This window comes from Strigops habroptila, chromosome 14 (genome assembly GCF_004027225.2).
Source record: "Strigops habroptila isolate Jane chromosome 14, bStrHab1.2.pri, whole genome shotgun sequence".
NCBI lineage: Eukaryota > Metazoa > Chordata > Aves > Psittaciformes > Psittacidae > Strigops > Strigops habroptila.
Genome location: NC_044290.2, coordinates 9717705 through 9741000, shown reverse-complemented (window position 1 = coordinate 9741000; position 23296 = coordinate 9717705). Strand labels below are relative to the sequence as shown.

Genomic DNA, 23296 nt, shown 5'->3' with positions numbered 1-23296 from the left:
CCGAGCTCATGGCACTACTTTCCCAGCTGCAGAATGCATCTCTCTGTACGTTTCAGCTCGCAGTTGGCACACTTCCTCCCCAATCTCAGCCGAGCACAGCAGCCGCTGGGGCCCTTCCCCTGAGGCAGACAACCCCGCCACACCCCGGTCCAGCTTCCCCGCCAAGCCCCGGGGCCCTCTGAGCTTCAGCAGGGCGAGAACAACCGCGTTCCTACTTCCCTTCCTTCAAAACGATGCTGGGGAGCCACAAACCACCCCGAGGTCCCGCACCCCGGCCCCGCGCTGCCCCCGGGGACACGCCGCCCCCTTCACCTCGCTCTCCGCAGCGCACCCCCGGCTCCGTGAGGGGAACCGAGCCGGGCCCAGCGGGTCCCGGCCCCCCTCGGCGGGGGAAGGCAGAGCCGGCCCGGCCGGCAGTTCAAACCGGCCGCACCCCCGCTCCCGGCGGCCCCCGCCGGCACCGCGCGTTTCCGCTTCCGCGGCCGCCCGCGGGTTGCCAGGAGACGCGGCCAGGCCAGGCCAGGCCAGGCCCCGGGCGGGAAGCCTGAGGCGACCGGTTGCTCTGGCACCGCTATGTGGAGCCCTGAGGGGTTCGGGCCGCGAAGCCGATACGGAAAATGACTCTTGGGTTTGAGGGAGGAAAACGAGTTGAAGGTGGTTGTGTTACAGGAGGAAAACAATCACAGCGTGTGCTTGTTAATTACAGCCTGAAGTGATTGATATCCCCTTGCACAGAGTCAGCAACGGCTGTCCCAGCCGGGCTTAACACACCGGATGGTGCAATCATCACTACACCCAATGCTTCCTCCCAAAATACATACGTGTATATAACTAAATATTTATATGCTCAGTTATGTACACACGTTAAACCCTCAGGAGGGAGCCGGAGAGAGCACCAAGGAAGAAATGAGAGATGCCAGAAATGTAATGAGATTGATTTAGGTCCTCATTACGTGGGACGGACCCGGTGTTCAGCACCGCAGGAGAACCTGGAGTATAAAAGTGAGGGTGCAGAAGCAGCAGGAGATAGCTCGGGGTTGTTTGGGATGTGTTTCTTTGGTTTAAGTGCTACTAGTTGGGTATCGGCTGTATGGTGAAAAAGAACATGAGGCAGAGCAGAAACTGGGACTAGTACTCCAGGAGAAATTTCCTGAGGGAATAGATGCAGTTTCTGAGTCTGTTTACCAATGCAGAGCAGGGTGGCCAGAGTGGTTGAAGCCTACCTGTGTTGATTTGACAATAGCGTAACTTCAGTCTGAAAGGGAAAGAAAAACTAAAGATTCAAGAAATAGCTGAGGTCTTGTCCCCAGCCAATGCTGCAGCCAGGACATGATGAGTTGGGATGTGCACTGACCTTCCTGAGGAAATCAGTATAGATACACCATTATGGAACACATAGATATCCCAACCAGAATACAGATCAAATTCGCAATTTGAATTGTAAAAATGTGTTCATATAAGCAAAGCACATTCAGTACTTTCTTTCTTTTCGTCTCATTTTACCATGTTCTCTTATCTCTGTAACTGTCTCAGCAGGTTGCCACAAGTAACACGAGCACAGCTTAAGGCATTCTTTCAAACATCTTTTTGGCAGATTTCACTCACTTGTACCAGCCTTTGGAACACCTCTAGTTGCGAGACATTATTTTTTAGACCTTGGAAGCAAACCTTTCATGTCTGTAAAGTTTTGATTCACAAACACCTTACTGCTTCAAAGACTTAGCAGGTCACAGATTTTTTTTCCTCCCTCTTCTTGCTGCAGGAGACTAAATAATAAATTCAGCGCAGGAACATTGGCTCCTAAGGGTGATTCTTTCAAGTATTCAAATGCTGCATATCCAGCTAGGAAGCAGAGCCAGCTGACACCATCAGTTGTTATCCTGCTGCACAGGTAAGAAAAACTGGGAAAATTTGCTTAGAAAAATCTTAAAGTTCCTGAGAGAACTGTTTTTGTGCAAAATACAAATCATTTCAGGGGAAAAGTAGTATTTCTGTGGTGGCACATGCTAACATCACTTACAGCAACTTCCCGGTGTTCTGCTGTGAAAGACAAGTTAATATTAAACTGTGTTTGGTATCTCAGCTCCGTCCTGAACATCCTGATCCCAGCGATGTACCCACACAACATTTAGACTAGATTTCCACACAGATAGGCTCCTGCCAGCTGGTTTAGGTATGTGTTAAAAGTAGTTATGAATATCTTGGCCTGTAAGTCAAATGGCATTCAAGGATTCCGCTTAAACATGTTAGGAACCAAAACACAGTGCAAGTTCTACCAACAAAACACCTTCTTCAGCTGCTATTAAATACTTAATAAAAGCTCCCTCGATCTCTCCTTAAAAGTAAGAAGCATAAGACCTACTAAACTACTATTGTACTACTAAACTACTACTAATATTCTACTAAAATATGCATGTGCAGCCTTCAAAAAAAAAAGATAATTAGAGTATGTTCAGAGTAGCTGTAGCATCTTACATGTAGTTTAATCCTAATGTTAAATGGTCCTTTTGAAAAGTTCTACAGTAGCATGCTTACTGTGTAGCTTACTTCTGGGAAATACATACACAATTTATTATCACACCCACGATTTATCATAAGTGTACAACAAATATTTCTCTATCACTTTCTAGTATGTTGAAGTCAGAATTACTTTTTTCTGAATGGAAATACATTCAGAAAATGTAATACAATGGAAATACAGACATAAGCACAAAACTGGCCAGATTGGATCATACCAATGATTTACTTGTATCATAAATCAAATTAAAAGTGCAGTTTACTTCAAAACTACTTAATGACCAGAAATCATTACTATTGCTCAATGGTGTACAGTTATCTTTTTGTTTAAAGGAGTCAGTTACATTGTGTAATATTGAAACAGTGGTAAAAATTAACAGTTGTTTGAATCAATGGTTTCAGGTTAGAATCTCAAAAGCATAAATAGAGATTCAAGTTATGCTTTGGAAATTCAAGTTAAAATCTCAAAAGCATAAATAGTCTTACTAACTTTTTGCTTTTTTTTTACAAAATGGCAGAGTTTTTTGAGTGTAAAAGAAGCCTTTATCTGATGCTATTGACATTTAAACCATGGTTGGATACATTTGGAAATCTCAGACTTTCTACTTAGGTAAATTCTGGAAAATCCTTGGTTGATGAACCTCTGTCCATCTATAATTAAAGGCCCATTCCCTATCACAGGGGAGCAGTAATGGAATCGGAACCCAGCTAATTACTAATGATGAAGGCCTTAGTGTATAAATCAGCTAAGAGCTAAAGGGTTTGATTGATGATTAGTTAATATTAAAAAAGGACACATTATTGGCTGAAATTACTTTATTGTGAAGGGACTACTATTCAGAAAGTCATTAACAGTTGCATTTATGTTGGAAGTGTGGAAAGAGAAGCAGCTCTGCAGGGATTTTGAGGAAAGCAGAGAGAAGAGAATGAGGATTAATGGCTAAAATAATGTGGCATAGCTTGTGAAAGAGGCTAGTGGGGATGGTGGTAGGGAGAAAAGCTGAGCCTTGCATTAACAAAGAGTCTGGAGTTCAGCTGGAAATTTACACTTACAGGACCTAAGTTTTCCTCTCTTATATATAATATTTTGTCTCAGTAAGGCAGAAAATTCATACTGTATTGCTTTTCTGAGATTCATTCTTGATCTTCACATGGCTTCATGTCTGATGGATCCTTCTTCATTAGACTTGAAAAAAAGCCACGTTCTGTTGAAAACAAGTTAAGAACTTGAGTTAAATTCTTGAAACATGATAGCTGAGAACAACAGATCTCATGGACCTTGCTAGGTGAGTAATCAACCTTTGCATCCCAGTAAAACCACTAGAAGAAATACGCTATTTTGGTTTCTATTTTAATGAAAGCTAAGCTTCATCTATGAGAAGCCAAGCCAAATGTAAAGAGAGATGTTTTCATCATGCATAGGCTGTGCTTCTCCTTCACTTACAAATGAAAATAAAACTTACAAGGGCTATTCTATGCCAGGAATATTGATAAAACAAATGCCAAGCATTTCCTCTTGTTATCAAACTTCAGTGTTTAGTCTGTTATTTATTCTGAACACCTGCATGCCCCTGAATCAGTTCCTCCAGCAGCAATTCCTCACTACAGCTCTTAGCTGCTTTGTAACACTCTTTGTCCAGAGTCAGACCAGTGTGTTACCAACCAGCATAATGTGGGAATTATGCACATACTCATATGTCACCAGAATAGGAGTGAATATGGCAGGTTCTCAAGGCTATAGCAGTGTTCAGGCTCTTTACCCCTAGAGAAGACGTTGATCCAGGGCTTCACAAAAACCCACAATACTTTACGTATAGCCTTCAGTTTGGGCTAGACCACCTCCAAATATAACACCTTATAAGAACAGAACAGGAATTAAAGCAGGACTCTGATGTATCCAAAAGAAGTCTTGCTGTGCATTCTCTCCTTCGCTCAGGCCACTTCCAAAATACCCAATAACTTTAGTATGAGGCAGATGAATTAGCCAAATAGGGCTTGAAGATGAATTATGACATTGTACTTCTTATTCCACCAACAGAAGCTGTTCTGCTATCAGCCTAGCTCGTACCTTTGAAACAGGCAGGGAGAGTAAGGTTGCCATCCACACATGGGACTGGCACGGTATAGGCACAGGATTTTTCTTTATTCTTGCAGAAGAAAGATACAGTTTCACCATGCTGAATGCCATCCTTGAGGTCATTCTGAACTCTTTTCTTCTCACCATTGTATAGTACTACAGCTTTCTTAGCTGGTATTTTACATGGTCCTGTAAAATAATCCAGATATAAGCAACATGTAAGGATAATTAGAACTCTATTTTGAAAAGCAAGTAGATTAGATCCCATCAGAAATCTGTACAAGTGATATCTGGGAATGAAAAATAATGTGTCCCCCACACATATAGTACTTCTTTTGGTATTACGGTGCTGAAGAAATTCAGATATTTAAGCATAGGGTCGAAAGTTTCCAAGGAAAATCCAGCCTCAGTAAAATTTCTAATTATACTAAGTAGGAAAAGGAGAGAAAACACTCAGACAAAAGAAAGGTACATGGCTGGTTGTTGAAGTCAATTCAGATACATCATGTCATACAACATTCAGTGTTAGCAGTGGTCTTAGATTACCAGTGCCTTGAAATTACTATCTTGGTTTTCTTTTGAGGGCAGCTCTTGCAGTAGCTCGCTAACCATCAGTGTGGTGGTCTTTCAGTGGTCTTGTATATGTATTTAAGTTGTTTGATAGTGGTTTCTAACAGATAGCATGTGTTTACCTTTACAGGTTGGCTTTGTGGACCAGTTTCCAGTATTTTCACATCGGGAATGCTTAGGTCCTTCCAGCACGTAGCTGGGCTGGCAGCCGAAGCTGACACTTTCATTATAGTGGTATGTTCTACGAACAACAAACTCTAAGAATCCATTTTCTATTCCTGTTGGAGTGGGGCATGTGACAACTGTGGCACAAAAACAAAGCTTTATCAATGTTGCGGTTCCAAAAGACACACTATATATTTCAAAAAATACATAAAACTTTCATGGTGGTTCATTTCAACGTCTTGCAGAGGAAAACACAGCCAGAGGAAGATAGTTTAAAAACCATGATAAATAAATATTACTTGTTTTGAATACACATCTATTGCAATCTGTGGTTATACCCAAAACCTTCAGCTTCACTGAAAGCAGTGAAATTCTTAGGACTAAGGGGAAGGTTTTCTGTTTCTTAGATTAATCCTAGCACTTCATAGAATAAAACATTCCCTGCGCTCTGTAGCCAGGTTCCTGTTCCTCTCTGTGAACTACATTTAGCAGGTTTTGTTTATGTAACCTTTATATGTGCAGCAAATATTTTGTCAATCCCATGTTGCATGCAATCTTGCTAGCAATCACCTTGCATTCATGAATCTGACTTTCAGAATAATTCTACTGTATGTTTGCAGTAACAATTGTAAAAAGAATCATTCCGGTTGCTCGTATAGTTTTAGGTATAGAATTCTAGGGAATATTGTTAGGTGTTGATAAAAGTACATCACTTACCTTTGCACTCTGGAATGCTGCTCCAGTTCCCGTTGGCCATGCAGGTGGCTGTCTCATTCCCAATAAGTGCAAGAGGAGGTACACATTCAAAAGTAATTGTGTCCAGGAAATGAGAAACGTTTCCAGGTTTTGAGCGACGGAAAGAAAGGACTGAAAATTCAGGCAGCGAGGGAGGTGCACAAGTCACCGCTGGAAAAGCACATAGCAATAAAAGTTTAAAGATCAAATTATTACTAGAATAACAGGAGCAACATGCTTATAACCAAATTAACACACACTGCCCTTTGTGAAAGTGTAGCTATGAAAAAAAAACAGATTAAAAGTTTCAGAGGATGTAATTCATTATTTTTGTTATATTTTTTCAGGCAATATTGTGCAGTATATTGCTTTTTCAGTGAAGTCTGTATGCAGGACAGGTTATAGCAAAAACACAATAGTTGGAAAGTCATGACAATATCCTCTTTTTATACGCGGGGAGAATGAAGTTGTGTGGATAAGCATCTTACCTTTGGCTGTAAATAGCATCCCTGATCCTGCCTTTTGTACAGACCTTTAAGCCCTATTTCTCTAAAACTAGAATCCACACATCTGAAACCAAACACATAGGGTTCTTCTTGATTTTTCCTAACCGTTTTTTGCATGGCGCTATAGGAGGCCTCTGAATAAGAGTTTGTGTAATTCTGAGCAACATAAAGGACTCTTTCTGTAAGAAGGTTAAGGGTAGAGTAGCTCTTTAGTGTTTAAACACATACGTTGACACTGTGGAAGACTTCCACTCCACTTTCCATCTGCCATGCATTGGCTTGTTCTTGTCCCGAGAAGGTTGTAACTGAAAACAAGACCAGATTATCAGAAAGATTAATGACCTCAGAGAAGAATCAAGTTGTTCTTTGCAAAAAACATTACCATTTCTCATAAACAGACCTAAGAGTCAGTTCTGAAATCCTTCTCTAGATCTAGCACTTACTGGCCTCAAAGGAAGCTAAGAGTCAAAATTGTTAGTATTTGAGTATTGCAAGTATCCAGACAAAAGGCTTGATACAAGATGTTTTGCTGTTTCAACTATATATTCCATCTTATATATTAATTTCTACAATGGATTAATACTGTGGATGTATGTAAATAGTGAATATTGATCTGTGATTGCTATTGTAACTATTACGGTATCTTGGGAGGAGTTCCTAGGTAATTGTGGCAGTTTGGATCAAGCTGTTGCAAAGACCTAAGCACTCTTAAGAAGTAAAGTCACTGAGGTGCATTATTGTATTTTAATGACAGATAGCCCCATTTAATTTCCATATACACTCTGAATGCTTCTCTCGCATCCTCTGTACTTACATTATTAGCACTCACTCTGAGTTTTAAAGAAATGTGCATTATGAATCTACCATTCCAATATCACACAGCTGAAAAACAGTGAATTATAATTACCAAAATAAATCAAGCCCATTGCTATATTTGGTGTCATTCTTGAATTTATATATTCGTTACCTTGCTCCTCTTTTGCAGAAGGAAGTAGTTGAGGCTGTTGATGCTGTTCAGTGAACTCTATGTTATGTCTCACCTGAGGCCTTCACAGGTAAGCACTGTTTATTCATTCATTACCCAAGTAAAATGCACTGCATGCTACTATCAAATATTTCCCTGCATTTGCCAGAACTACTTTTCTTTAAATGCATCCTCATTTCTAAAGCTGACAAGTAGCCTCAAGTACAAGTGCAATTGCTCCAGGGACTGAATTAGGATTAACCTCATGTTTTCATGTATTGAACTCAGAAAGGCATAGAAATAAAATTTTCAGTCTCCAGACCCTAACAGCATAACAATTTAGATGGAGATTATCTTCTCTCTGCTGCAGGATTTCATCTCATGATGTAATAAGAGGATTTCAAAAGCAAGAGAAAGCAGTCCAGAATAAATTTTCGCTTAAAAATTCTGCTACTTTGATGTTTTCCGTATCTGTAAGACATTGCTTTGCAGCCGCAAAACTCCACAATGTTACAGCCAAAACCAAACAGAGCAGGATCACCAGATATGCTTCTTTTTTTAATTTCTGAAGTGGAGGTGGGTTTTTATGTGCAGTTTTCCAGCTTCCGTGGCTTGCAATATTGCAGCAGGTGATACTAGAATGGAATATTGTGATTTAGGTTATTTATTTAAAAGCATGAGGAAGGGAACTCTTACCCTGGTTCACACGAAAAATTTATAGAACTCTGATAGTGAAGGTCTACAAAATCGATTTTTCCATGCGGCAAGGGTCCAAGAGTGGGACATCTCTTTGCTGTTAATTAAGGATGAAAAAAGGATAATATTATTTCATGAGATGTGAGGATAATGGAAACAAGACAATAATACAGGGCTCTTGGTGTATTTCTCCACTTCTGTGTACTACATTTCATAAGTCTAGTTCTACATTTCTATCAAAATATAGTAGGTTCAAAGTTTTTTGGGATTAAATAATTATTAGCATTTGATTGTCTGAGGAAAATGACTTCTATGCAATGAAATTATAAAAATGAACAGTGAGGGATACAGTAAATGCAGATGTTATCAAGTGGTATATGTCATTAGAGTATAAGAACTGCTGGGCTGAGTCAGGTCAAGGTTCACCTTGTCCGGGTCCAACCTTCATCATCAGGGAGCAGAGGCTTAAGGGACATTCAGGGGAAGCTCCTTCCCCTGCTACTTGTAGGGATGATTTGGTTTTACTTACGTAGGCACAGCAGCGTGTTGAGAGGCCACTTGCCGGTCGGGAGGCAGGTGTACTTCCTCTGGCCGTTGTTGGGGACAAACCCAGGCCTACAGGTATATTCTACTTCCTCACCCACTTCATACACGCTTTTATCTACATCAATGGTGGCAAATAGCACTTGTGGTGGTCTGGAACAGACTGGAGGAAAGGAGACACTTTACTAGAAACTGAGCAGAAAACTGCAGTTGGTTTTATTTCCCAACTGGAAGCACAGGTTTCTGTGCTACAGTATGTTCCTGCACTGAGCTGAACTGTCCTTCTGTCATCTATAGGTACATAACGTGCTGAGGCAGCTCCTGGCTGCTCTAAGCATTAGCCAGAAAAAAATGTGTTCTTGCTTTTTTCCTCGGTAGCTCTATCAATGCCCCAGTGAGATTTTGTGTCACTTTTTTGTACTAGATTTTACTTTTGCTTCAAAATGGATTTATGAAGGTATTCTGCAAAGTGAGTCAATTATGGTAAATTTTCATGGGTAAAAGAAGGTGAGAGGGACTTAGAGAAAACTAATGCATTTCATTTCTAATCTAAATTAGTTTGGTGGGGTCAGCCTGAAATGAGATTTTTTTTTTTCTTTTTTTATTACATTTCTTATTCTCTTGTTCCCCTGATTTTTCTGTTCTTGGGACACTCGGAATCAGACACTTCTGACTCCAAAACAGCTTTAACATGTTGACAGCATGAACAACTTATCACCCAGAGAGTGAGAACAGGAGGGGAGCCACAAGGGAGGAATGGAGGGTGCAGACTGTGCTCCTGCAAAGGACATAGAGAGAGGTTCCTGCTGAGATTGTGGGGAGAGAACAGAGGGACATAAAGCTCATGCTGTAGAACTGAATGGCAAACAGAGGGATACAGAATATGAAACAGTGCCCAGAACCCTTGGTGTGGGGAAAAGAAGGAAAAAAGCAAGGCAGGAGCTGTGAGAAGGTGCCCCTGTAGTGAAGGGTGAAGCGAGGTGAGCTGGGCAGGGAAACGTGGCAAGGTTAACTCCTGGCACACACAATGCCCCTCAGCCTGCAAGCAGCCTGGTTTCCACAACTTCTGTCAATATTTCTTTGTTTTGCTCCATTTTACTCTCTTGTATACAGCAACTCACCTCACCACAGGAAGAGACAGAGGAAGGAATGGAAGGGAGGAGAAAAAAACCCCAGAGGATACAGTTTTCAGAGAAAATTCCCATTTAAACCAGTGACCAGAACTGTCTAAAGTTAGCTTTAAAATCCTGTTGCTTTCTCCAGCTTCCCTCATTCACACTTGAGAATAGCATTGCCCTTAGAAAGTGGAAGACTCTTACCTTTCACCGCAAGAGCAGAGTGGCTCAGAGCCACGGCGCACACAACCAGTGCCAGGGAGTACATCACTGCTGGTCCACAAGCGTCCCAAATGACCCTTGGTCCAGTGTTTCTTCCCTTAAAAATAAAGGCACCCACAAAAGGATGGTTACATATTAACTCTTTGTATTTATTCCCATTCTGGTAAATAGAAGATAAAAGGTTCTTTGTATTGCTTGTAATTAAGGATGAAACAACCATCACATGTTGCATTGGTACATAATGCAGGGATTCAAATAGCCATCTCTACTGAAAACATCTCCTCTCCAGTTGTTTCTGCAGAGCATCTCCTCTTGGGACTGCAGAGCATCTCCTGTTTTCAAAACCTGATGGTTTTGAAAAAAACAGTATTATTTTCCCAGTATCTTTAGAGAATGAGGTTATTTGGAATACGACATTTGATCAGATAGAACTGTCATCAAGAAACTCTTGCTTTATCATTTGAGCATGTATTTCTATGACTTCTGAGAGTTTTAACAAAATCTTTTTAAGGCAAAATGCTATGTGTTGGAGTGACACTTGTATTGTCATATGCCTCATCATAAGTGATGATACCAACTTCACTCCAGTTTATATTACATTAGATCTGGCCTGAAATTTCAGGCTTCAGGGGCCTGTTTGATCGGACTTATATATCATCAATGAGCATCTTTAAATTAACAGATAGCTAAAAGCAGCAGAGACAATGCTCACAACACCAGCGCTGCAGGAAAAGTGAAGTAAGGATTCTGGACAGTGCTTATGTGTGACAGGGGAGTCAGACTTCAATCATATTTTTGAGTATTAGTTTTGAAGCTGCAATTTAGGGTCATCGAGTCAAAACTCCACAGATATCAGCTGAGGTTCTGATCGCTGCAGTTCTCCTAATTTAGCAGATTTTAACTGCAGGAGCATCTGAAGTGCAACCAAAATAACATTTGTGTAATCATTGTTCCACAGTTTGGTGTTTCTAATCTCAGTATCCTCCTCCCCTGCTGACTCACAGCCTGTGAGGGGGAGTGAGGGACATTTGAAGCTCTAACGAGCAGCTAGGTTATGTCAAACTCTTACTGCTGTGATCTGAAATAGTTTGTTTATTTTTGTTTTAGAAAGTTTCTCTGTTTCCAATTAAAACACAATTTTTAGGAGCAACATTATTAAACAATCAGGAACATGCTATTCTTCTCAGAAAGTAAATGCTGCAAATGTCCTGCTCAGACTATTTACCAAATAGAGTGCCAAAGGGCAGAGTACCACCGCTAAATCAGCAGAAAAAAACCTGATTTCATTTTCTGTATCTACATCTGATTATTTTCCCATTCGTCCCAGCCTGCTTCTTCCTCTTCTCTTTCTCTACAAAATTTCACAACTATCTTTTCCCTTCCCAACAGACTGCAGTGCTGTAATGAACTTTCTTGCCTCTGGTCTAAATCCTTCCTCAGATCTGCCTGCTACTTTGATTACATTCTTTTCTGTGTTTAAAATAGCCCAGGAATAAATGGGCACAATTTTACCCATTTCAACATTGACCATACGAGCATTTCTCACTGTGCTCAGCAGATGGCAGAACGTACTCTGCCATATACCATACAGGTATAAACGTGAACTGAAAAGTTTTCTATAGTACTTTAAGAAGAGGAGAAAAAAAAAAAGGTTAAATTGCATACATATGAATTTTTCCATAGATTTTGTGTGTGATAACTTTACTGCTGTTAAAATTGGAAGTAAAACTGAATAATTGCATGTGGATTTGAGAGGAATTAATATTTAAGTATGCATTTCACATAACTGCATAACTGCCAATATTGTGATTCTTTTTGCAAATGTATTTCTCTGTAACACAAACATGAGAGTGTATATTACAAATAACTGTGTCTTTTCCGTTAACTGGAGAAGACATAATTATTATTGTATGGAATCACCCTGGCAGAGTATGAGCAAACCAACCCAGTTCTTTCTGTATTTGGTGGTAATATGCAATTATATATATCATCTAATTTTCCATCAGATCCAACCCACTCCTTTAGCACATGTGCTATTTATTATTATAGCTCCTATAAACCAAATCATGAAGCAAATTTTTTTTCATTAGTGACCACATAAATACTACCACAAGTAGTAGGAAAGAAATGGTAGCTGGAAGCAGAGCACATAATGTGACAACAGCCTGAGACGATGTCAGCTACGGTGATATGTGGAGTATCAGTTTCACAGCAGTCTAGTTGTTACCTGAGTTTGTGCTAGCATCACCTGAAAAAAGAATATACAGGAGGGATGTGAACAAGCTGGCTTTGCAGAAGTAGTCCTGCCCAGACAAAAATACAAAGGGCAGCACAGCAGAGGTCAGGAGAGTGTTTTTGCAAAGACAGCAATTAAATTATGAAGACCAGCATCACTGGCTAATCAGCATGGTTTCACTAAGGGATAAGAGAAAGGAAGAGGATAAGCCAGCAAAGGCCTTAAAAGTGAAGGTGAAAGTGTCATATGGAAGAGAAGGAGGAAAAGGTATGCTAAAAGAAAAATTATGATGAAAACCGGTCTATTCAGCAGCAGCATTCATTGGCACTGGGGTCAACTGGAGCTGTCATGGCAATAGGAAAAGACATTGAATAACCAGGACACAAAATAATAAGGTAGACAAAGTCTTTCAGGCAGGAACTGGTCTCTTCAGGAGATATTATGCAGAAAGTGTGCAAGAACTAGACAGCCTGAAGGTCAGTGCAAGGTAACAGTTCCTCAGCTAATGAGCCAGACCTTATGTCCTTCCTCTAATCTGTTTTTCTGCTCCTCCAGTTGATGCTGTAATTTTCCTATAGCATAGGGTATGTCACACCTCCAATCCTGCCACAGGCTTCCTGCAGCCCATCCTTCCAAGCAACAAGTGTCAGGGCTGCATTACCCACCGTTCTCAAGATTTTATGACTGTTCTCCAACCAGAAAATGTACAACATAGGCATTTCAAGATGCAGGTGTTTCTCAAATCAACAGGAATGTATTAATTAGGGACACTGAGGCAGAATATTGAAGACAGGCCTGATTGCATTTCTCCCTTATGTGCCAGCACCTGCTTGCTGAGGCACTCATGAAAGCTGGCCTTGGGACTGAACTTGGACCAACAATCATGTCCTTTCACTGAAAAGATATTCAGAATCCAGTTTCCTTTTGTTCCTTTTGTTTCACATGCCAGCTGCTGGGTTTTCATGTGTACATTTCTCCTCGGGATTATGAAGAGGTGATGGTGAGATGGCGAACGGACGTATCCATGTTTCTCTGTGGGAGCAGGTGTTAAGTCACAGGTCCAATTATTACCCTTCATTTTGCCAAGATAGTTCTGTTAATATTTGTTCAAAGTTCATTCATGCACTGCACAAACATTTTTGTCACTTCTGCTCAACACATCCAATATTGAAGTGAGTGCTCCATTGCACCAAAGAGATAACAAATAAAAAGTAAGAAGGTAAACTGAGTCATTTTTAGCCTCAAAGAATTGCTTTTGGTTCTGGACAAGTTGAAACCATTGTGACTTGTTATGTATCACTTGCATTTAATATTTAACGCATAGGTAATATGCAGATATGTATTTATTAGCAAGATATTCAGCCAGCCAGAAGCTGAGATCCATCTGCAGTGATTATTTTCCAGTGAAAGTTTCTATTTCATGTGTTTGGAGATGTTGGAAGTAAACACACAGTAACAGATATTGGCCTGAAAGAATGTTGTGGTGACATAAGTAAAGATTATTTTCAATTAGTAGCATATTTTAGGGGCAAACTGCAGTGCTTGTTGCCACTGATGTTTCTGGATGTCTTTTCTGAAGTTACCAAATAATTAACATTTTAGTCCTAGACTTTAAATCACATTTAAGCAGCCACCAGTTTACAGGAAGTGTAGTATGAAAATACCCAATCCTGCATTAATCTGAGGTGTCAGAGAGCTGGCACTGACAAATTCTCTGGGTGATAGCAGGCCTATATTCTCTCGCAGAAAGAGGCATGAAGGTGTTCTGGTTTCCACACACATTAAACTCACAGTGTACAAAACCAGAGAGCACTTGAAAGCTACTTCCCCCTCTCCGCCTTCTCATTTCCTGCACAGAAAATCCGGAGAATCTCTCTCTCAGTCCTACTGCGACCTAAATATTGTGAAACAGTCTGTTCCTCCGATAAATTTATCGAAACCCTGACTAAAAAATCCTCTGTTAAATTTCTTCATGGGAAATATTAAATTATAAAGCCTTGGGGGCAAATTGCTCTCTGTTAGAGCTTGAATCTGCAGTGAACGGATCTGCAAGGGACAACTTTTGAGGTGTCAACGTAAAAGCAGAGTAAGGAGCCACAGACCTTCTCATCCTTTTTTTGCTTTGTCCCACCTTTTTGCCTTTTCCCTCAGCAGAGATGTAGAGATAAACAACTGCACTCAAGGAAGAAGCCAGCCAGCATAATGGCAAGGTCAGAAAAGACAGGGTGCTCTCTAAGCTCAAGCCAAACTGTTCCTCTTCTCATCAAGCTCGAAACAAACTTTTCAAGACTATCTTCATTATTATTCTTCTGCTTTCTATTAAGCCAAATGCCACACGCTGTGAAAACAGCATCTGGCCTTGGGGTTCGTAATTTCTACATATGTATATGTATTGCCTCAGGTTGTCATCTTGTTTACAAGCTGGGGAGAGTTCAGAGCTGGTCAGGATCTGATGCAGGTTCTCCAAGGGAAACGTATGCTGCAGGAATGCACTTCACACTTTCAGCACATCAAAACTGTCATTGGCATTTTACCACTTTGTGATCCAGCCGAGCAATCCTTGCTAGTTGTCATACGAGGATGACTCCATCCCTCACAATAAAGGATTTCTCAGGGAAAATGAGAACGCTCTTCGCTTGCCTGTGCCTCCCCTGGCACAGGGCCATGATGCTGTCAGAAAGCCCAGCTACCACCAGATTTATTCACTGTCCTTCTTTGGTTTTCCCAAATGATGGATAAGAGGATTAACAATCAAGAAGCCATTTGGTATTCATCCATGTTAAAAACTTCATTGAAAAGTGAATGTGTCTAAAATCAGCCTAGAATCAATGTATTTGGCTGTGTCAGAGGCATCCATTGGGATCACCTAATAAATTGACAGCTTTAATCTAGATAGGTCCTATGATCTCTATTAACCCGTGGATATCATCTGTTAAATTCTTTCTGGGCAGAAGTCCAGAGTGTTCCAGATGAATAAATTTACCTTCTTTGTGATTCAGCTCCTGTACAGTGTAATCAAACAGTAGATACTGATCTCCCTTACGGTCTAACCCAAAACCTTCCCAAGCCAGCGTGAGTCTTGTCGCTGGCTTCATTTGGAGCTTTTTTAAATGGGATTTTATTAATGTTTTTATACACGATTTGAATGAATTTATATGCAATTAACAAAATTACAGGATTAGGATTTTTCCCCAATCCTTATTACTCAACACAAATAGTTGATTCTAACTTTTCCTTATGTATTTTTAATCTGCTATTCTTAGCAAATGTACTCCAACAAGGGAGATTCTGCAGTTCACTGTTGACTGACAAGTCTGAAAAAGCTAAAAATTAGCCTCAGAACTAAAAATGTCACAAACTGTTGGATCCAGAAGGAAGGCCATTGACTTTTACAAGCTGATTTTTAGGAGTGTTCTTGAATATTTAAACAGAAGTGGATGAGTTTAGGGCTAATGCAACAGGAAAGATCAGTTTGTCTTGAGTAAGACATTTTGCTAGAAAAATCACACTGCTGCCGAAGCTCCTCATACACCTCTGCCAAGGTGGCCTATGGCTGATGCTCATGACATAGCATTATTCTGCATCTGGATCCTGTTAACAGACTCCTACTGTACCACACAATATGGTACTTTTGTAGGGGGGACCATTAGAGAGGAGGAAGATCTCAATAAACTAATTTCCCTTTGTGTCAGCCTCTAATCTCCAGCAATAAATCCTGGGTGAAGCCTTTCTAAGAGGAAGCAGATTTTGAAGGGGTCAGTATCAATAACTGGAATCAGATTTTCAGAAGGGCTCAAAATCTATTTAGACAACTAAATGAAGGCCATGCTTTTAAAAGTGCTCACTTTATTAAACTACATTTGTAGTGTATTGGGTTCTTTGGAAAATGCAGCTCTTTCTTTCAGTTTCCAGAAGGTCACTCAGCTGCTTGGACATTCTCCATGTGTGTGTGTACCTCTGAAAGTTCTGGTTCTAGTGGTATAATCTGCGTCATCATCCAGCCAGGTTTTTGTTGGAGTTTTGCATTTATTTTGTAAATAATGTTGTGTAAATGTAAAATAATTATGTAAAATAATGTTTTGTTATATAAAAATAACAAAAGTAAATATCACAGGTCGCTTTTCCTTTACTCATGGGACATGGAGATTTTTCACTGCGCAGGGACACACAAAGATGCTGCCAGCATTTTGGCGACAGAATGAAATAGAACTGCAGTCGTTCCAGCATTGCCAGAAATGATATCAGTGACATTCTCATAAATTTAAGTTTTGAAAAGAGAAGTCCAGATGTTTTGGAAGGAACAGTTCCCAAGCACTCTAAAAAGTGCAAAATATTTATGATACAAGTTGAAAATGTGCAGAAATCAAGCTGCCTAGCTCTTGTCTCACAGACATGACACAGTCAAGGAATCCCAGACTGGTTTGGGTTGGAAGGGACCTTAAAGCTCATCCAGTTCCAACCCCCTGCCACGGGCAGGGACACCTTCCACTAGAGCAGGTTGCTCCAAGCCCCTGTGTCCAACCTGGCCTTGAACACTGCCAGGGATGGGGCAGCCACAGCTTCTCTGGGCACCCTGTGCCAGTGCCTCAGCACCCTCACAGGGAAGAGGCATATATCTTCCTTCTATCTGATCTAAATCTCCACTCTTTCAGTTTCAGACACAATACATCTGCAGCAAAGCCCACTGGCACTTGCATATGCCAAATGTTGCCCCAGGTTTTTTTCCTTAGCAGCATTGTGGGGGAGATGTCTCATTTTTAAAATTATGTTTTCCAGAACAAAACTATTTTAAACTATAATTCATGTTGAAAGAGCATCTGTAGCATTTTATTCACATATAAACAGCAGTTTGGGCTATTAAGGTCATCATGCCTTGTGAAATGGAATGGGAGCATGAGACTGCTTAGTGCAACCTAAGGAGATGTTCCCTCGTTATGATATGTATTAGTCTGCTAATCTTTCCAGTCTTTAATCCACAATACTGGATTAAAGAACCAAAAATAGTCAGTACTGTCATTAAAGGACAGATTCTGGGGTTTTTTGGAAAATGCAAATTCCAGTGGAGAGTCGAATGACTTAAATGCTAAGAAACAGAATCTTTCCTCATGTTACGTCTCTGTGGCAGAGAGGTTTTCCAAGCTTCATTTTTCAGTTAACTGTCACTTTGGGGTTTTGAAATGGTGTTTCTGAAATTAATGTCAGCTTGTTTTGTGCGTCAGTGTTTTCTCTTCTCAGTTCTAAAGCAAACAAATATTTTAAAGCTGTGTTTGTCCAGCCAAACTCTTGTCATTTCAGTTATTAGTGTTTCCATAAGTGTAAACACTTGTGTAGAGCACAGACGGACATGGTGTAATTGGAAATCATACCATTGAAAATGGTGTTCTGCTTTCTCTGCGTCAACATGTCATAATATAATGGTGGCACAGAAGGAGGAGTGAATATTCTGTATATTCCAGCTGATATGATTTTGTTTGCCTCTCACATTTAATTATCTAGAATAACTCAAATGCTACATGAAAGTTACTATTTCTTGTACCTGTGGTAAATGGTATTCTGCTGTCAAAAGTAGTAATTTCAAGTACAATATATATAATACCTATTTACACTTCATCTTCACATGGCAAAATTCTACTCAGCTTACTCTTGCAAAATTATCATCTCTTTCAATAGAAGATATGTGGGAATATGGTAAATAAAATATACCACTTTCTGTTCATATTGAAATGGTGAGAAATTCCACTTTGACTTCAGTGCCAGTGGGACGACATGGCCCATGACTAGCATAAGGAGATTGTTCGTGTTGTCCTGCTATGCCAGGAGCTATCTGGTGCTAGACATGCTGATATTCCAAAATGGATGTTTCCCAGCAAACAAGCAGTATAAAGTAATTTACTCTTCATCAGATTAGTGTCAGAAGAGTACACTGGAAAATCCATCAGGCTATCAGGAAAAGGCTTCAGAATGGCTTAGTGATTCTGCTATCTCAACCAGGTTTTGGTGGATGTATTTTATTCTTCAGGGGATCGCCTATAGACATGCGTATGCAGTTCCTTTTACCTGCAGAATTAAACCCCCCTTGTTTAGCTTATACTTTTAATACAAAAAGACTGGGAAAATAGTGTTTGGAGGGTAACTTTTCATCAGCTGGCAGTGACACATTACATATTCTTTCTTTAATTTATGAAGAAAAGGAAGGCCATAGAAGTGGTGGTGCTGGTTCAGTCAGGGCCCATCTAACCCATCTTGACCTGTTTGTCTCTAACACAGACCACAGGCGCACACCTAAGAAGAAGTGAGAAGAGGGCAAGCAGATATGATACTTCCTCCTAAGAATCTCTCACTTTCTGAGCATTGTCTGTGGTCTGTGGTTAGTAACACCCAGTGTTGGTCTCTCCCAGGCCTCCTTGCTGCCCTGAGCCGGTGGAACCGTCCTACACCAGCACTGGCTTCCTGTGTTTGGTTTTCTTGGGATTCAATTGTCCCTGGCAAAACCCACCTACTTTGTTTCTTACAAATCTGTGTGCCATGTTTCTCTAAATAAATAATAAAGGCTCCCTTGTTCAGTTGGTACAAGAGAGATTTGTTCTTCCTTCTGCATCGTTTGAGGGCTTCATTTGTATTTCAAAGTTTGAGTCTGCTTCTTTTTGTGTACAGTTAAAGACTGAAAATTTGCCTACATGAGAGAATTGTTCTGATACACTCAAAAGAATGTGAACTACTTTTTGGAAGAGATATTCAAAAGTTTCCAGAGCGATTGCTGGTGGGAAGGACAAAAGCTGCAAAATAACAGTGATGGCAAATCCTCCAGCTGGGGCAGAGATGTTTATTTATACAATCTAGAAAGAGAAAAAACTCATGAAACATCCCAAAGGACCCCCATCACATTTCAGTGCAGAACAGCATGCAAGCTCTGATTCAGCTCTATAACTAGGAGATATTTTCCCATGCTCCTAATACACCTGAAATATGAGAAAAAAAAGCAATAGGTTGTCACTTGCCATTCTGATGAGAACACTGATACCTAAAAAAATGTATTTTGCACACAACGTTCTGTATATCATCAGCCATTTATTTCCAATTCTATTGAGAGCTGCTGTGAGGATAATTCACAGGCAGCTACAAGCTGTCTGCAGGAGGAATGGCTTTGGCACCACTTTCCAGGAAACTCAAGTTGGAATAATGGCATCATTTACACGTCGCAAAGGAAAATGGGATTTTGCTGATTAGGATGTTTCAGCGATCTGTGGCAAATGATTACTTATTATGATATGATTAGTTATTATGATATGCCAGTTTTTCCTACAGATTTTTTCAGAAATATTTTTTCTGTGACATTTCATTTCTCATAGGACTTTTCTTTCTGCACTTAGTCTTCTTTTTGACCGTGTTTTATTACATACATTCAAGCTTTCACATTAGCACCTGCGTGTGTAAGCAAGATGTCTGTGGAGTAATTTAATAATCACATCTGTCTAATGATCCAGTATTTCTCAACCTGCAATCTGAGTAACTTTAAGGGGAAAAGGGCAGAGAATCAGTGTGAATACAGAGACAGAGGCAGAGTTGTGCAGACTGTAAGTGCACAGATGCAGAAAGACACAGAAAGATGCAGAAACTGGTGTTGATACACAGAGACAAAATATTTCTACCTCCTTCTCTCCACTGGGATAACAGACATACAAATACTCACACAAAGGTATTTATTTATGTTAGGACATCCTACCTTTTTCTAAAGGAAACATTTAGGAAACATTTAGAAAACATTGTTGCCAAAGTATCTGGGTAAAAACAATAAACAGTGTGGTTAATAAAGTGTGGTAGGACCAGGAAAAAACATAGGAATAGTGGACATAATCCCATAATTACTGGTCAAAACATGACAAACTTACGAATGGGAGCTTCAACACTAAACTCTATAGGTGATTTCAAACAGAGAGAGAAACAAAGTATGTGCTGCATGACAAAGAAATTAGGAAAACCTGGCTTCTGAAGTTTTACTCTGAAGTCCATGTGTTAGTGGAAGCTGATAACTGCTTTTGACTTCATTATGGCAAGTAATTATTCCACAGTAGTTCCTGGTAGAAATGCTTCATAACCTGACTGTGTGGAAATTCCTTTGGCAGGTGAGACTGAGTGAAGCAAAGCATTTTTAGGCAGCAGGTTTGCAATGATCAAGTTACCCTTCTTAAACGGGATTTGGAAAATAGCAACTTGCTCTGATAACTCTCTAGAAAAGGAAGTGGTTGTAATTTGCTTTGAAATGTGAGGAGAAATTAGGTTGACGACTTCCTTACAGGTCTCAAACAGGAAGTGACTCCTGTTTGTTGAGTATTTCTCACAAGCAGGAAATAATAAAAGAGAGCCACAACTGCCAAAGAACTTGATGAAGGTGTTCTCCTCGGCTTTATCTTTGAGTTGATGCAGTGCAGCACATGTGGATAGGGGCAGAACAATCCAGACACTTTTCCTCTAGGAAGGAGACACTTTTTTATTGCTCTTTGATCCAAAAATAATACAGGCAGTAACATGCTGATCCAGCAGATGAGTAAAAAGAGAAGGCATTTCACAGGCAGCAGAATGACTCTGAGAAACCTCTTTCAGAATGAACACAGATGCTTGCACTTACAGACCTGGCATGATATTGATGCAAATATAGAAAGGGTTTGAGAAGTTATGCTTGTTACAGCAGTAATCAGATTCTTCAGAGGAAAAACTCATAAGCCATCCAATAGGAACTTCTATCAGGGAAGAACTCTCTAGGATATTATCCAAATATTCATACAAGAGTAAATTTGTTCTCAGAAGACCCCGTAAATGGCACTTTGGAGTCAGGAATACTGAAGCTGCTTGCCAGGAGGTTGGAAAAGCTGGTGCTCTGATTTAATAACCTGAACACAAACAACAATAATGCTGACTCCTTGTCCAGATGGCCTGAATCAGAAACAAACTGCAAACACTACCCTAAGCTGAAGAACAAGTCATGGGCTGCTGCTGGGAATGTGCGTGCTCAGGAAGAGCTGGCAGACGTCTTTCCTCCAGTAATGTGCAGAGGAATGATCAGTTCCTGTATCTCCCACAGGACCTGAGCACAGAGTAGGAAAAATGGGCGGCCAAGCAATTAAAAGCCTCCCAGCAAGAGGATGCTGATGTTACACTACCATGTACCAGAAGGGCCTGGTGAGTGGAACACAGTATCCCCTTGTAATATCACTCTAAGAGTATCTTGGTCATAGTGACAAATCTTGATATTTGAATATAAGGAAAGATAAGATTAATATATATACACCTATAAAAAAGCATTGTGTAAGTGGTGTGTATCCAAAATATGATAGTGAGAGGAGTTACATGTTACGTACCATCAGGGATAATTGTGTTGTAGTGGTTTACTTACTGGTCTGAGGATTGCTATGTACACATAACAGATTTTTTCTCTTGCCTGATGTGTATAATCACAATGTACAAATAATCATTAGGTTTGAGATAAAATGGTTGCTTTACAGAGCCAGGATAAAGTGATCCTAACGTGATCGTGTAGTGTCATGGCTGGTGTTGTCTGGCTCTTCCCTGGGGCCCAACAATTGTCTGGTGCTGGAACTAAGAGCCTGGAACTAACAACTCGCCAATGTTTCGGTGAACGAATCTTGAGCGGGGTCACTCTCAGGAAAGAAACTGGAATCCAAAATGATTCAGTAGGTTTGTGAGATTTTAAGGAAGAACCAAACGTACAGATTGCCCCAAATCTGACGTAATGCAAGTTGTGTGTGATTCAGATTCTCTGGTTTCGGTAGCTGTTTGAAATACAGCACTAAAGGAATAGAACTAAATACACTCCATATTTCTTGATAGAACACTTAACGAGAGAACAAAATGTTTCTTAGTGCTCCTCATGCTTTGGCATAAGTTAATTAAGGCAAGAAAAATCCATTCCCGTGAAAGAGGAATAAGAGATTTGAAGCATGTAGAATAGGTAGAAACCAAATCAAAATATTTATATTTTGTTGAATTACAGATCAAATTTAAAAGTAGTTGCTTGTAAAATAGTAGTCCATAAAGCAAAGGCATATGGAAGCAGTTTATAGGGCACCTGCCTTGATTCTATATATTAAGAAAAAAGCTTAAAGGGGTTATCCCTGTCACCAGTTATTTGATGAAATGCCATGGCCATGCCTGTTCAGCCAGGCTGGCACCTAGGATTTAAAATTAAGAGTAAGAGAACGTGTAACAAGTTATTTCTGTTCTCTGGTAAATATCCGTGTGCACTTTTCCCATCAGCAAAAAAAAAGACTTAATTTGACTTAATTAACTTGCTTTCATTCTTGTGAAATAAAACATACTATACACACTTACACAGATAGACTTGTGAGTCTATCACCATGATATATTGGGGTAGAGGAGCTTTTAATCTGAATGTTTCCCATAGGTGAAAATGTGTAGCCATGGGAATAACACTTATTAAAAATAATATGATTAGCCCTTATTTTCTTTGTTTAAGGCAAATTTTGTGTTTTTATGTTAATGTGGTCATGCTTTACGTGATGTTTTTCTGAATGTATAGAGATCCTGTAGAGATTGCTGCATGAGGATGTATGTGTGTCACAGGCAGATGATGTTTTTGTGTCCAGGGACTTGTGAACATTTCATGTGTAATGTGAATAAACAAAGATGAGTAATAGATCTTTTGATCTATTTTATAGAATACTTTATTACATTGTTGGTGCACTACCTTTTGTGCATATGTTGGGTGGATGAATTGGTGAGAAAGTCTTGCTGTGTGTTTCCTACACGTAATTGAGGGTATTTGTTGAGGATATTTGTATTATCTGGTAAATTAAAGGTAAGTGACACGCTTCAGGGGGGTAAGAGGGTGAGACCACTCTTCCCTTGTCAGCCCGGTGGAGTGTGATGCAGGGCTGTCCAGAAGACACCGTCTGCATGCGTGCTTTTGGGTTT

At 40.1% G+C, this 23296-nt stretch overlaps 2 protein-coding genes across 6 annotated transcripts in view; both read right to left on the bottom strand.

The window, feature by feature from the left end:
• CEP112 (centrosomal protein 112) overlaps window positions 1-450 on the bottom strand; it is a 188272-nt gene extending 187822 nt beyond the window's left edge. For 3 of the 4 annotated variants that reach the window (XR_003994412.1, XR_003994413.1, XM_030506575.1), the window contains exon 1: window positions 313-439. The gene's annotated coding sequence lies outside the window, so the exon portion shown is untranslated. Of the gene's footprint in view, window positions 1-312 lie in introns of all 4 variants that reach the window. The other variant, XM_030506576.2, reaches the window with a different exon arrangement.
• A 3113-nt stretch (window positions 451-3563) lies between these two features.
• Window positions 3564-10197, bottom strand: APOH (apolipoprotein H). Of its 2 annotated transcripts, XM_030506393.1 has the most exons (8): window positions 10093-10197; window positions 8760-8936; window positions 8231-8327; window positions 6799-6875; window positions 6047-6235; window positions 5287-5466; window positions 4586-4783; window positions 3564-3722 (listed from the first exon to the last, which is right to left on the bottom strand). In XM_030506393.1, exons 1-8 carry the CDS (start codon window positions 10154-10156, stop codon window positions 3652-3654), a joined length of 1053 nt encoding a protein of 350 aa, XP_030362253.1. In that variant the 5' UTR covers window positions 10157-10197; the 3' UTR covers window positions 3564-3651. The 2 variants fall into 2 exon arrangements, with proteins under 2 accessions (XP_030362253.1, XP_030362255.1); XM_030506395.1 differs by lacking the exons at window positions 6799-6875; window positions 8231-8327.
• Between the last annotated feature and the right edge of the window lie 13099 nt (window positions 10198-23296).

Excerpts from the sequence above, each read along its gene's own strand:
- APOH (XM_030506393.1), bottom strand. The coding sequence starts at position 10,156 with ATGTACTCCCTGGCACTGGTTGTGTGCGCCGTGGCTCTGAGCCACTCT. Across the intron at positions 8,937-10,092 it reads CTCTGCTCTTGCGGTGAAAG|TCTGTTCCAGACCACCACAA; the intron begins GTAAGAGTCTTC and ends CCTTTCCTCCAG. Across the intron at positions 6,236-6,798 it reads AAGTCTTCCACAGTGTCAAC|CGGTGACTTGTGCACCTCCC; the intron begins GTATGTGTTTAA and ends GTGCTTTTCCAG.